We start from the raw sequence: 13,609 nt of genomic DNA, 5'->3' as shown, positions 1-13,609 counted from the left end.
AAATGTTGGCTTGGCCAATGGTTGACCTACTTTAACCTCCTCAAGTGATCCCATGAGATGACTTATTAAGGGGAGATTACTTGATTAACAATTGAATCATATTTCTTGGGCCCTACCAGATTTTTTTAAAAACCTTGTTGGTGTAGTAGAACAGATTCGTTTTTTTTTATGACTTGGTTTAATATTTGAATAAAGCCTAAATAAAGGTAAAACTATGCATCGAGTTTGCAAGTTGGAGACCGAATGTTTCCTGCAGTCCTGTGAAACATGTTCATCTGATGCTTGGCCTCCCATAGGCTATCACTGTCTGCCCTACAGTTCTCTTCTTGGTAGTTTACTAGCGTTGGAAATGGAAGAATTGCTGCAGGTACAGTAAGGACAGAGTTATCTGTGGTAACGCTAGTAGTGTTTGTATTATTATGCTTCTTCCATTACAAACACCACTTCAGCTTTAGTACTTTGCCCTGACCATACAGTTATTTCTGGCCAGTTGCTTGTGTTCAGAACTGTAGTATTAAGGCTTGTAGTGGATGTTAAGTAAAGAGGGAGTAAAGGGCCTGATGATAGCAAGGCATGGTTGGTCCCTTGAATTGAATGTTTTTTTTCTCTTGTAAATCTTTTGGTACCGTTTCTGTTTCAGTCCCCAGTTAGTAGACTATTTATACTGTTGGTTTAAGAAGGTCTATGAAGCCAGTAGTGAATGAGATATTACAACTTGGGTGTTTATCCTCTTAATCTGACACAATCCATGTGTTATAAGAGGTAGTGTTTCTGGCGGTAAGGTGAAATGCAGTCATGCTGCTAGGGATTTTCTTTTTCGAAACCATGTGAATTTGGTATTAAGTACAATTGCTTCATTTTAAATGACAAATGCTGCCATCCTATGTGGTAGTTTGCTGATTAAAATTCACAGGACTTGAACATGTGATCCTCTGTGACAGAGTATTTTGGTAACCCCTCGGTAATGCACAGCCATGCAATCTTGGAATATAGTAGTTGCTGCTGTTGCAATGTAGGTGGATTGTTGACAAAGTTTAACCAGTCTTAGTTCAAAGGGCATCGAACCTTAAACCGCTTTGTATCATGTAATCAAATGACTTGGCTGGAATACATTCCTAAAGTGTACATTTACGTCTGCGGAGTTTACATGTGGAGTTGTGATGTTTAATTTGATGATTGCGGTTTTCTTATCCTTTTATTTAGTCTCTTCCTTAAACCAAGTAACTCCGGAGATAGCTTGCAGAGTGGCAACATCACACTGACAACAGAGCCGGGGGAACAGAAATCTGTGCCCTGTGCCACAAAGGATTTGATCTGTTTTGGGGATTCTTCAAAGTCCAGTGGAACGATTGCTGAAGAATCAAGTTCGACACAAGATCAGAGGTGATTAAAATGTCTACTCTAAAGACTCTGTTTCACAAAAAACTGACATTATCTGAATCTTTTTAAATTCTTATAGTTTGGCCATTTGCTAAATCTTTGATCGAGCTTGCTTAATGGTATTCTGTAACCCTAATATGAGCCAATTAAAGAAACTGCCTCACTTATTGGCCTTTTATTATGCATTCTCTAGGGTCTCTGGTCTGATTGGATACTATTAAGTGACTTTCCATATGACCTAGAGGTTTAAAGTTTGCATACATCCAGAAGTAAATTCCACGAGTTATAGCATAGTAAGTCAAGTGTTTATCGGTGACGAGCAACCACCAAGGTCCCATTTTTAACAGCTGCTTCTCTCAACTGCCTTCATCAGCTGCCCTCAACTAGTTCTATGACCTAGCAGGGCACAAGGCAGAACTCAGAGCATGCAAAAGACATTGTCACTTTTTCACTGCTTGTAAAAATTCCACAAAATAGTTCATCTGACCCTATCCCTGCTAAGCAATGTTATGAACCACTGGAATAGTGTTTGTGTGTATAACATATGTTCTCCTATTAAGCTTTTCAATCAACCTGAAATTGTGATAAAACATAGTTGTTTACATCATAAATGTAAGTTGAATTGTGACAGAGTCTAATAATTTAAGACCAGGGATGTAATCCAAAATATAGGCTATGTGAAGTTATGGTCCTTCATTGTAGTTCTTCCTAAAGATTCCTTCTTCTTTTCTTGTACTTGTATATCATAGACTTTACTATTGCTGCTTAAAAAAATATAACTTATATGCTTACGCAAATGTGCGCTTGTGGCATATAGAAGCCAGGTAAAGAAACCAACTGGACAAAGTAGTTCTTATAGCTCATAATGTATTGCAGTCTTGCAAACTAATCTCCGTTTATTAGAAGAGTTGCTTTAATCATTCCTTTGCAGCTGGTGAGATCCTCTGGAGGCTTGTACTCTGTAGCCATGATGCTCATAGTGTTTAACCGTCAGAAGGTTTCAAAACTCACATTTTCTTCAAAGAAGATTGTGTAACAAGTATGAATATTTCTTTTGGTCGAATGCTCGATATGTTAATTTTTTTATTCCTAGGATGTAAATTTGGTATTCGTAGCATGTGTTGGCTGCAGATACACATGCTGTGCACACTCCTGTCATCTAGTGTTGGGCTTGGACTTTGCAAGTTGGTTTTCTTGAAAGAGTCTTTCTACTGCTGGTGTGATGTTGAGTCTCCACCTCCACAAGTGAATGCGCATGTCCAATGGCTCCTTCGTTAGCTATATTTTTTTCCTCCATCAGGTTAGTACGGATGACGCTGGAGCACCATGCAGCTTCGACGCCTTCGCGGCTTCTGGACTCCTAGCGGTTCGTAACTGCCTCTACTCCCCGGACGGGAGCTTGACAAATCATTAGCGACTAATGGATCAGAGTTCTTCAGATGCTGCAAGACTTCTATCGTTAACTTCATTAACACAAACTCCCTCCCAAGACCCTACGAATGTTTGGCTCCGGGTAATGAAGGGTAAAAAAGACAGTCTCTTCCGTAAATGCCCTTGGTGCGGGGCTAAATACATTTACTCGGACATACACACTGTCTGCAATCTCTGCCTGTCACCAGAACATAAGGAACAGGACTGCGCAGCTTGCAGCCTGTTAAGAAACAAAAAAAACTTCGGACCAGAAGAGACGGCTGGCTAGCCCATAAAATGGAGATGGCGGCGGAAGCAGAATTTTCTCCAGAAGAGCAACAACTTCAGTCATTTGAGAAGAAGGTGATGCGACAGAAGGGGCCACTGTTGCCAGTCTGCACTACGTGGACTCCGATGACTCCAGTCAGCAAGAGGAATACGAAGACTCTGCCTTGCTGGTCAGGGAAACAACACAAGAACAGAGACCAATGGGGTTGTCCCAAGATGAGGACAACGACAAGTGCCATGAGTATTCCAGACCCACCCCACATAGATAAAGTAATTGCCCAGCTCTCCCAACACCGCCTTAGTGTGCCACAACCTTCAGGTTCTGGTCGTCATCAAGAGGGCACCTCGAAGCTGACACAGGACGAGTTACTACTCTATTCCAGTGGGCTTCAGCCATAGGGACAGGTATGAAGCCGACACACAGCAGCACTCGGTGCTGAAAAAGACATTGACTCCTGCACACAAGATGTCACCTACACCTCGCCATCCTCCGGCACCAAAAAAAAGCCATTGGAGATGAGTAAACACACGGTGTCGACACACTCCTTATCTGAGCCAAGACACATCGACTCTGAAGAAGGTGTCGGAGCACAGCCACACTTAGGCTCCGAAGAAGGCTACGGCATCGACCGCTACGACACCAAGACCACACACCTCTACAGAGGCAATGAAGAAGCACAATAAAAAGGACACACCAGTCAAAAACACAGTGGCTTCTGAGACAGAAGGGAATGTTTCATTTATGAGATAAAGCGTAAAAAACACCAAATAAGAGTCCCCAAACAAGAGTGGAACTTTTGCCAGAAAAATCACAAAAGAGAAAAGGACATTGACATACCTCAGACAATTCTAAAAAAGGGAACCACAGAGCATAAAGCCACAAACCCTATGCCACTGGTCTTTAATACATCTCTACAGCCCTCCTCACCATCTTCTTCACAATCAGTAGAGAAAGAGGCAGGGAGTCAAAGTCACTATACCCATGATTCAGACTCCAGAAGAAAGCCCCCACATTGCCCAGACCCCTGGGATGACTATGACTTAGTTCTGCCAGACAGACATAGAACCCCCAATACCATAAAAGGCATCTCCCCAGACAATACATCATCTTACCACAGTGTTGTTGAGCAGCTGAATACCACAAGGTATACATGCACACCACAGAGGAGGAAACAGACTACCTAGTGGAGACACTCTCTAAAACAGCACACACAGTGCAATATCTCCCAATGATAGGGTCCATGCTCAAAGACTCAACAGAAATGTTTTATGACCCTGTCAAGAACAGAGTCATCACTCCACATATAGAAAGGAAGTACAAACCTTCCTCCAACAACCCTCTTTACATTATGGACATTCGACAACTGTTTCACTGGTCATGACACCTGCCAGAAAGTGAGCAGCTTCCCACTCCACTGGAGATGCGCCACCTCTAGATAAGGAAAGTAAGTGTATTGATGTGGCAAGGAAGAGGGTAGCAACTGGACACGCCAATCACTGGAACATTGCTATGCAGTAGGTCTCCTATCCAGAGCAACATGGGATGAGATGGAAGATCTTATTCAACATCTCCCTGAACAGTACAGAAAAGGGGGGGGGGGGAGATCTAGTTGCAGAAGGGAAACAAGTGTCTAATACAAGCATACGTTGTGCCCTAGATAGTTTTGACACGGCTGCAAGAGGAGTAAATTCCTTGATCCTACTACACAGACATGCGTGGCTACGAATCTCCGGGTTTAAGCCAGAGGTGAAACTTTTACTTAATATCCCATTTGATTGTAAACACCTATTCTGACCAACGGGGGAATCCCAACTAGAAAATTTGTTAAAAAGACACAGACAGCTGAGTCTATGGGCGTAAAATAATGGGTGTCATGGGAAAGAACGCGCTACCTGCAAAAATACACAATCACTGACTGTGCGAACAACAATTTACACTACGGTGCATTCAACTTGAGGTTAAACACCCCATACCCTCAAAAAACAATCGAAGATTGAATCATGCAATTTCTTTTGTTGAAGCACACGTGAAATTACTGATATAAGTCTCTTTATAATAACAGCAAAACAGAAAACAATTTGTGTGGGCTTCTCTTCTTCTTTATTTCCAAGTTGAATCTTCAAATTCCTTAATTTGCAAACATTCCTCCACTCCCCAACGCGTTTCGTCGATAAGGGATTAACCCATACGACTTCCTCAGGGCTGGAAGTGATAATATAATTGGAGTACAAACACTTACTTATTCCATTCTTAAATTAGCCCACAATTCCTCCATGTGCAAAAGGAAATAAACATGCTGTGTGATATCACACGTTCCGGTAGAGCCCCCCAATCTTGGTCACAATTGCTTCAGGGCGCTAAACATCAATAGCAGGGCGACATGGGATGCTTCCTTAGGGCCATCTGTCAGTTAGTAGATCGCTACAAACAAAAACAGAGCTCCTCTATAGAGTTCTGAGTATATTGGTGGATGGAGCTGGTTCGGTGACGCTATGATCATGCCTCCAACTGTTATCTTCATTATGTAGAAGAGAGTACTGTCCTGTAACGTGATACAGGATAAAGGGCAGAATCAGCCCTCAGATCAATCTTTACTAGGGAGGTAATGATCCACACGTCAAATATTTCTCTCTTTGCATTTAAGGTGGCACAATTTAGTAAAATGTCATCTCCCGGATTTCAGGCAAAAAAAGATTTTAGTCTCCTACACTGTAGACCGTGACCTCGCTTGTGATCAGTTCCCTGTTGTAGCAGCCCATTTAAGGAGACATAACATTCATGTATTCCCTTACCTAGACGATTGATAATCAAGCGTTCCAGCAATCAGAGGTGCTTGCAAGACACACAGACCACAATCAATTCATTACACAAACCTTGATTCACAATACATGCCACAAAATACCACTTACAACCTCTTCAGGTACAGCCATATCTGAGAGCGATACTCCACTCAAACTCTGCCAAAGCTTATCTCCATTCGCAGAGGGTTCTCAATCTTTAGAACCAACTGGCTCTGTTTCAGCCACATCATCGCCTAACAAAGCAGTGATGTGCCTTCTAGGCATGATGGCCTCTTGCATGGCAATAGTCCCACATGACAGGCTACACATGCGCTCATTTCAAGAGTGTCTAGAATTTCAGTGATCACAAATGGAGGGCAGTTTGGAAGATCAAGTGTTGGTTTCTCCCAGGGTCCATCAATCTTCAAAGTAGTGGAAAGCACACAACACCCTTAAGGGCAGATCTTTCCTGGACCCAATCCCACTATTACAACAGATGTATCACTCATAGGATGGGGCGCACATATGAAGAATATCAAAGTACAGGGACAATGAACTGTTGACCAACAAACATTCCACATCAATGTCCTAGAGCTCATAGCCATACAGATGGCTCTCAAAGCATCCCTCCTCAGCATAGCAGGGAATAATGTTCTTCTACACACAGACAATATGACTATAATGTAGTACAATCAGAAACAATGAAGGACACACTCAATACAGTTGTCTCAAATAGCCTAGGCCATCTGGCACTGGGCTATTCCATACCACATTCACCTCCTAGCGGAATATCTTCCTGGAGTGAACTATTCAATAGCGGACTCACTAAGCAGGATGCAACAAGTCCACAAGTGGAAACTCCACCTACAAGTCCTACACAAGTACTTCCAGCACTGGGGAACACCAGAAATAGACGTTTTTGCAACCTAGGAAAACACAAAATGCCTTAGCTTTTCCTCCAGGCACTCACATCCACAGTCCAGGGGCAATGCTGTGTGGATGAACTGGTCAGGGATATTTGCATACGCTTTTACACCTCTCCCACTCATTCCATATCTGGTCAGGAAACTCAGGCAAACATCACTAAAGAAGATTCTCATAGCTTCAACCTGGACACGCCAACCCTGGATCACTAAATATTTTGAGTTGTCCCTAGTACATCACAAAAAGCTTCCCAATATACCAGCTCTTCTCAGTCACAGCAAGGGCATGTAGGGTCAGGCACCCAAATCCCAAACTCAACCTAGCAATTTGGCTCCTGAAGTCATGGAGTTTTGATATTTACAGCTGCTTCCAGAATGCATGGACATTCTTAAGGAAGCACAGCGGCCAACAAACAGAGCATATTATGCAGCCAAATGGAAGTGTTGTGTACACTATTGCATGGCTCAAGACATAGACCCTTGTGCAACTACAGTGCAACTAGTTTGCTGCTTGCTACACCTAACAAAGTCACATTTAGCATATTCCTCCATAAGACTGCATCTAGCAGCAATTGCAGCTTATCTGCAAAATCGCAAACATCAGTCACTTTTTGGAATTCCCAGTCATCAGTTCTTTTATGGAAAGGTTAAAGAGGGTAATTCAGCCACGTACATCTGTAGACCCATCGTGGAACTTAAATGTGGCACTCACACAATTAATGTCCACACCTTTTGAACCACTGCATTCATGTCCTCTGCAGTTCCTTTCATGGAGCATAGCATTCCTTGTACCTATAACTTCCTTTAGTGAAATTCATGCATTAACCATTGTAGAACCTTATTTTCAAGTCTTCCAGGATAAGGTTCGACTACTTGCTAATCCAAAATTCCTCCCAAAGGTTATCTCTCTTTTTCACCTAAATCAAACACTGGATCTGCCAGTCTTCTTTCCAAAACCAGCAACAGTGCAGAACGGGCCCTTCATACACTTGATATTAAAAGGGAACTTGTATACTACATTCAGAGAACTAAACAATTTAGAAAGGCACAACAATTATTTGTAGCTTTCTCAAACCTTATGAAAGGTAATGTCATCTCAGAAGCAGGTATTTCAAGATGGATTGTTAAATGCATCCAAATTTGCTATGTAAGGACAAACTGAGCTCTGCTAATAGTTCCAAGAGCTCCTTCTACAAGAAAGAAAGTTGCATCAATGGCTATTTTAGGGAACATTAATTTAATAGATATCTGCAAAGCAGCTACCTGAGCAATCCCGCAAATATTTACCAAACACTACAGTGTGGATGTTCATGCCAGACAACAATCTTTGTCAGGGCAGATAGATTTACGTACAGTATTTCAAACAAATATACAATCTAATTCCTAAAGCCACCACAAGAAGAGTACTGCTTTATAGTCTATGCATAGCAAGTGTATCTGCAGCCAATAAATGCTACGAATGAATTGTTAACCTATAAACATCTATTCGTAGCGTGTAGTGCTGCACAATCAAATCCTCCCTCCCCAGCAGGTGTAAGATGGTGTCAGATGTACACCTGTAAAACAACATATCTGAAAGAAACACGTTAGTTAGATTCCTCACCGTAGAATATCCCCAGGCGTCAGGCTGGATCCGGAAAGATTTTTGTAGCAATACCCCTTGCGCGTCGCTAAGCGTCGTCTGCGGCTCCGTGTCCGTCGTTGGCGTCGTGCGCCGGAATGACGTCGTCGGAGTACTTAGACGCCGCCCTCGCGCGCTGACGTCAGTTCTTCTTTTTTCTGCGCCAGACAGCGCCGATCCGGGAAGAGCTTACCCCTTAGTCATTTTTTGACTAAACTTTTTTTGACTCTTTTTGGTCTTCTGTCGACTCGACTCTGGTGCCGGTAGGATGCCTGGGTTTAAAGCCTGTGACTCCTGTCATCGACTGATGTCGGTGACGGACCTCCATCGCCGGTGCCTTTACTGCCTGGGGGCCGACCACGATGCGGAGTCGTGCCCCGATTGTCAGGCCTTGACCTCGAAGGCTAGGCGGGAGCGGTCCCGTAAGCACTCGGCTCCGCGCCGCTCACGGTCCAGGTGGAGGTCCAAGGACCGGTCGCGGAGCCGCAGTCACCATCATCGCTCGTCGGGCTCGAAGTCTTCAGGTAAGTCGAAGCGATCTAAGAAGTCTAAGAGGCGCGACACCGCTCTTCGGACGCGACTCGGCCGAGGGTCAGGGTGGTTCCACCCCCGCGGCTCCGTCGGAGCCGCAGGAGCCGCGTCCGTCCCCATACCCGCCGGTCCCTGGGACTGACGTGACTCCAGCGGAGGTCAGTGCCTTCCTCTCAGCCATGAGGGGTCTGGCTCCGCCGTCGACGCCTGCCGGTGCGCCTTCAGGCCCCGCGGGCTCGACTGGGCGACCTCACGTGCCGGCGGCTCCGACCCCGGCGCCGTCGACTACTTCGGTCCCGACGCCGCAGGTCCCCGAGGGATCCAGGCCTGGTTCTCTGCCGGCGCCGGTAGACCTCACGACGCCTCCTCCGCCGGCACCGACACCAGTTCTGCCTCCGGCGCCGTTTCCGGACGACTCCGTTCCCCGGTTTAGCCCCAGGGCCAACTTTCACAGGACTGGGCAGGCGAACTGGGGTATGCCAGTGGTCTGGACACTTCCCCGGACGCTGGTTTCATCTCTCCTCTGACTGTGGCCTCGGAGGAAGGTGCAGCTTTTTCAGTGGTGCTGCGCAAGGTGGCCGAAGCCCTAGGGCTCGAGTTGCCTGCTGTGGCTGTGTGGACCAACGTCCTCACAGAGGTGCTTCAACCGTCAGCAAGCTCCACAGAGCCTCTGCTGCAGTTCAATGAGGCCCTCATAGACGTTCTGCAGGGCACTTGGTCCGAGCCCTCCACAGTTCCTCTTGTGGATCGGAACGTGGCCCGTCGCCACCGCCCTGCTCCGGGCGACCCCAGTTTCCTGTCCCAACACCCCACCCCGAGAGTCTGGTTATCCAGGCCTCCACTTCCCAATCCTCCTTCCCGTCCGCCCCTCCGGATCGGGAATCCAAGAGGCTGAAACAGTTCGGAAAGAAGCTGTTCTCTTCCCTGAGTTTGGCCCTGCGGTCTTTAAACACTGCTTGCCTCTTGGACCGTTTCTCCCACTCTCTGTGGGAAACGGTGGAGGATGTGCTGCCCCTGTGTCCGGAGGAGGCCCGGACTCGTCTCTCCCGGGCGCTTGCTGACGGGCGAGATGCAGCACGACATGCCATACGGTGTAGACTAGACACCACGGACTTGCTGGGTAGGGCGATTTCCACCACGGTGGCGCTCCGGTGAGAAAGCGGATGGTGCGCTGGCTCGTTTTGAGGACTCCCGGGCTACGGCCAGGTCCTTGGGTCTCTCGGACCCACAGCCGCAAACTTCCGCCTTTCGTGGCCAAGGAAGGTGCGCCTCCTCACGTCCGCCTAGCCACCGGCCGCAGAACCAACCTGCACGCGGTCGCGGACGTGGATTCCGCCGTGGCGGTACTGGAGGACAACGTGCCAGTCAGTCCACATCCACCCCAGCAGCATCCGCCTAAAAGCCCTCCAAGTCCGAGCTTTCAGGCCCATTCCACGCCAGTGGGCGGCAGAGTTTGCCATCACCTGCTCCACAGGCGATCCATCACTTCGAACAGGTGGGTGCTGCAAATCGTCCGAAGGGGCTACTCCCTCCCCTTCGAGACGACCCCTCCAGCAATGCCACCGCAGTGCCACCGTATATCGGAGGATCACTTGAATCATCTGCGGGAGGAAGTTACGGCCCTCTTGGCCAAAGAGGCCGTCGAGCGCATTCCTGGTCCAGAAGTAGTTCGTGGTTGCTATTCCCACTACTTTCTGGTTCCCAAGAAGGGCAAAGGGGGCCTACGCCCTATCTTGACCTCAGGAGCGTCAACGCCTTCCTCCGGAAGGAACGGTTCAAGATGCTAACTTAAGCTCAGGTTCTGGCTGCCCTCGACCCTGGAGACTGGATGGTAGCGTTGGACTTGCAGGACGCCTATTTTCACATCCCCGTCCTGCCAGCCCACCGGCGTTACCTGCGGTTCACTGTGGGTCAGGAGCACTTTCAGTTCACCGTGCTCCCCTTCGGCCTCACCAGTGCCCCTCGGGTGTTCACGAAAGTGATGGCGGTGGTCGCAGCTCATCTGCGTAGATCGGGGGTTCCAGTCTTCCCCTATCTCGACGACTGGCTGTTGAAGGCGGGCTCGCCCCAGCAAGTAGTCTCCCACCTCCAGACTACGGCCGACCTCCTGCATTTGCTGGGGTTCTCCATCAATGTGCCAAAGTCACACCTGAGACCCTCCCAGAAGCTCCTCTTCATCGGAGCCGTTCTCGATTCGGCACAGTTCCGGGCTTATCCTCCGGAACAGCGGGTCCGGGATATTCAGGCTCTGATTCCCATCTTTTGGCCTCTATCCTGGGTTTCGGTCAGGTTGGTGCTGCGGCTTCTGGGGCTGATGGCCTCCTGCATCCTGTTGGTGCATTACGCCAGGTGGCGAATGCGGGCTCTGCAGTGGGACCTGAAGTTTCAGTGGGCCCAGCATCGAGGCAACCTGGCCGGCCATGTCTTGATCTCGGAGGGCACTGCGAAACAGTTGCAGTGGTGGCTCACGGACCGCGATTGGGTCAGGGGCAGATGCCTCTCCCTACCCAACCGGAGTACGTAGTAGTGACAGACGCGTCCCTCCTGGGATGGGGGGGCCATATGGGAGAGGCGGAGATCAGAGGCCTCTGGTATCCGGCGGAGTCTCAACTCCATATCAACTTGTTGGAGCTGAGAGCGATCCGGCTTGCACTGAAAGCCTTCCTTCCCTCTGTCCGGGGAAGTGTCGTGCAGGTGTTCACGGACAACACCACCGCCATGTGGTATTGCAACAAACAGGACGGGGTGGGGTCGTGGACCCTTTGTCAGGAGGCTCTGCGCCTCTGGACATGGCTGGAACACCAGGGCATCATTTTGGTGGTTCAACATCTGGCGGGCTCTCTGAACGCCAGAGCGGACGAACTCAGCCGCCGGTGCATGATGGATCACGAATGGCGTCTGAACTCGGACGTGGCGCAAGGTCTCTTTCTGCAGTGGGGAGAGCTTTGGTTAGATCTATTCGCCACCGAAGAGAATGCGCAATGTCAGCAGTTCTGCGTGTTGGAATTTCCAAGGCGGCACTCGCTCAGAGACACTTTCCGTCGCGAGTGGAGTTGCGGTCTGTTGTACGCCTTTCCACCTATACCACTTCTGCCCAGAGTGCTGAAGAAGATCAGGTGCGACCGGGCCCAAGTCATCTTAGTGGCTCCGGATTGGGCACAAAGGTACTGGTATCCCGAGCTACTCAGTATTTCAATCGATCCTCCGATAAGACTGCCTCTTCCGGAGGACCTTCTGTAGCAGCAGCAGGGCACGGTCCTCCACCCGAACCTGTCTAGTCTCCACCTCCATGCGTGGAGATTGAGCGGCGACAGTTGATGCCATTTGACTTGCCTCCTGAAGTCTGTGATGTGATTCTGGTAGCCAGGCGTCCCTCCACAAAATCGGTATACACCTGCAGGTGGAACAAATTTGTGGCATGATGCACAGCAAAGGCTGTGGTTCTCTTTTCTGCCCCTCTTTCTGAAGTTCTACTCTTTCTTCTTTCTTTGGCCCAGCAGGGCTCTGTTCCGGGCACATTGAAAGGTTATCTTTCTGCAATCTCTGCTTTCTTACGGCTTCCTGATTAACCTTCTCTTTTCAAGTCCCCTGTTGTTTAGCGTTTTCTTAAAGGCATTACTCACATGTTTCCTCCTGTCCCCTTCGTAATGCCTCAGTGGAATTTGAATCTTGTCTTGATCTTTCTGATGTGCGCTCCCTTTGAGCCCCTTCACAATTGTCCACTTCGTCTTCTGACTCTTAAGACTGCTTTCTTGGTAGCTATCACCTCGGCTAGACGGGTGAGTGAGCTCCAGGCTCTGTCATCTAAGCCTCCCTTTCTTTCTGTTCATCCGGACAAGGTTGTCCTCCGGACTCGTCCTTCTTTTCTTCCGAAAGTGGTGACCCCCTTTCACATCGGGCAATCGGTCACTTTGCCCACCTTCTTTCCGCCTCCGCATCCTTCGAAAGAGGAAGAGAGGCTCCACCGTCTGGACCCCAAACGTGCGCTGTCCTTTTATTTCGACCGCACCAGACCGTTCCGGGTGGACGACCAACTTTTTGTTGGATACGTAGGTGCTAAGAAGGGGAGAGCCGTACACAAATGGACCATCTCACGGTGGGTCGTCTTGTGTATAAAAGTTTGTTACTCTTTGGCAAATAAGGACCCTCCTGTTGGGCTGAGAGCGCATTCCACGCGGGCCACGCCGGCGACTACTGCCCTGGGACGGGGAGTTTCCTTGCAGGACATCTGTCAGGCGGCGACGGGGGCCTCGCTGCACACGTTCGCCAAGCACTATTGCCTGGACAGCCAAGTCCAGAGAGATGGCTTCTTTGGCCGTTCTGTTCTCCAGGACTTTCTGGTGTGATCTTGGTTCGCAGACCCTCCACCGGGGTTGGTATTGCTGGGGTATCTATTCTAAGGTGAGGAATCTAACTAACGTGTTTCTTTCAGATGAACAAGTTACTTACTTTTGGTAACGATGTATCTGTAAGAAACATTAGTTAGATTCCTCACCGACCCACCCATCCTCCCCGCTCTCCGAACCGACATCTAGGGTTAAGGTCATCCTGTTCAGGGCCCTAGACTTTTTGGCACCAGTGTCGGTCTCTTGCATGGCTCTGCGTTCCTGGCGCGGAAAGCTATGTACAAGAACGGACGTCAGCGCGCGAGGGCGGCGTCTAAGTACTCCGACGT

At 48.4% G+C, this 13,609-nt stretch overlaps 1 protein-coding gene across 2 annotated transcripts in view; it reads left to right on the top strand.

Annotated features, from left to right (window-relative positions):
- The window catches only part of DENND4C (DENN domain containing 4C), a 1,124,311-nt gene that overhangs the window by 931,769 nt on the left and 178,933 nt on the right, over positions 1–13,609 (top strand). For both annotated transcript variants that reach the window (XM_085634595.1, XM_085634603.1), the window contains one exon: positions 1,204–1,383. In XM_085634595.1, coding sequence (XP_085490721.1) covers positions 1,204–1,383 — 180 coding nt within the window. The remainder of the gene's footprint in view (positions 1–1,203; positions 1,384–13,609) is intronic.

The sequence above is a fragment of the Triturus cristatus genome, chromosome 2_1 (genome assembly GCF_964204655.1).
Source record: "Triturus cristatus chromosome 2_1, aTriCri1.1, whole genome shotgun sequence".
NCBI lineage: Eukaryota > Metazoa > Chordata > Amphibia > Caudata > Salamandridae > Triturus > Triturus cristatus.
The sequence above is the reverse complement of the archived record's forward strand: the minus strand, read 5'-3'. Positions and strand labels throughout refer to the sequence as shown.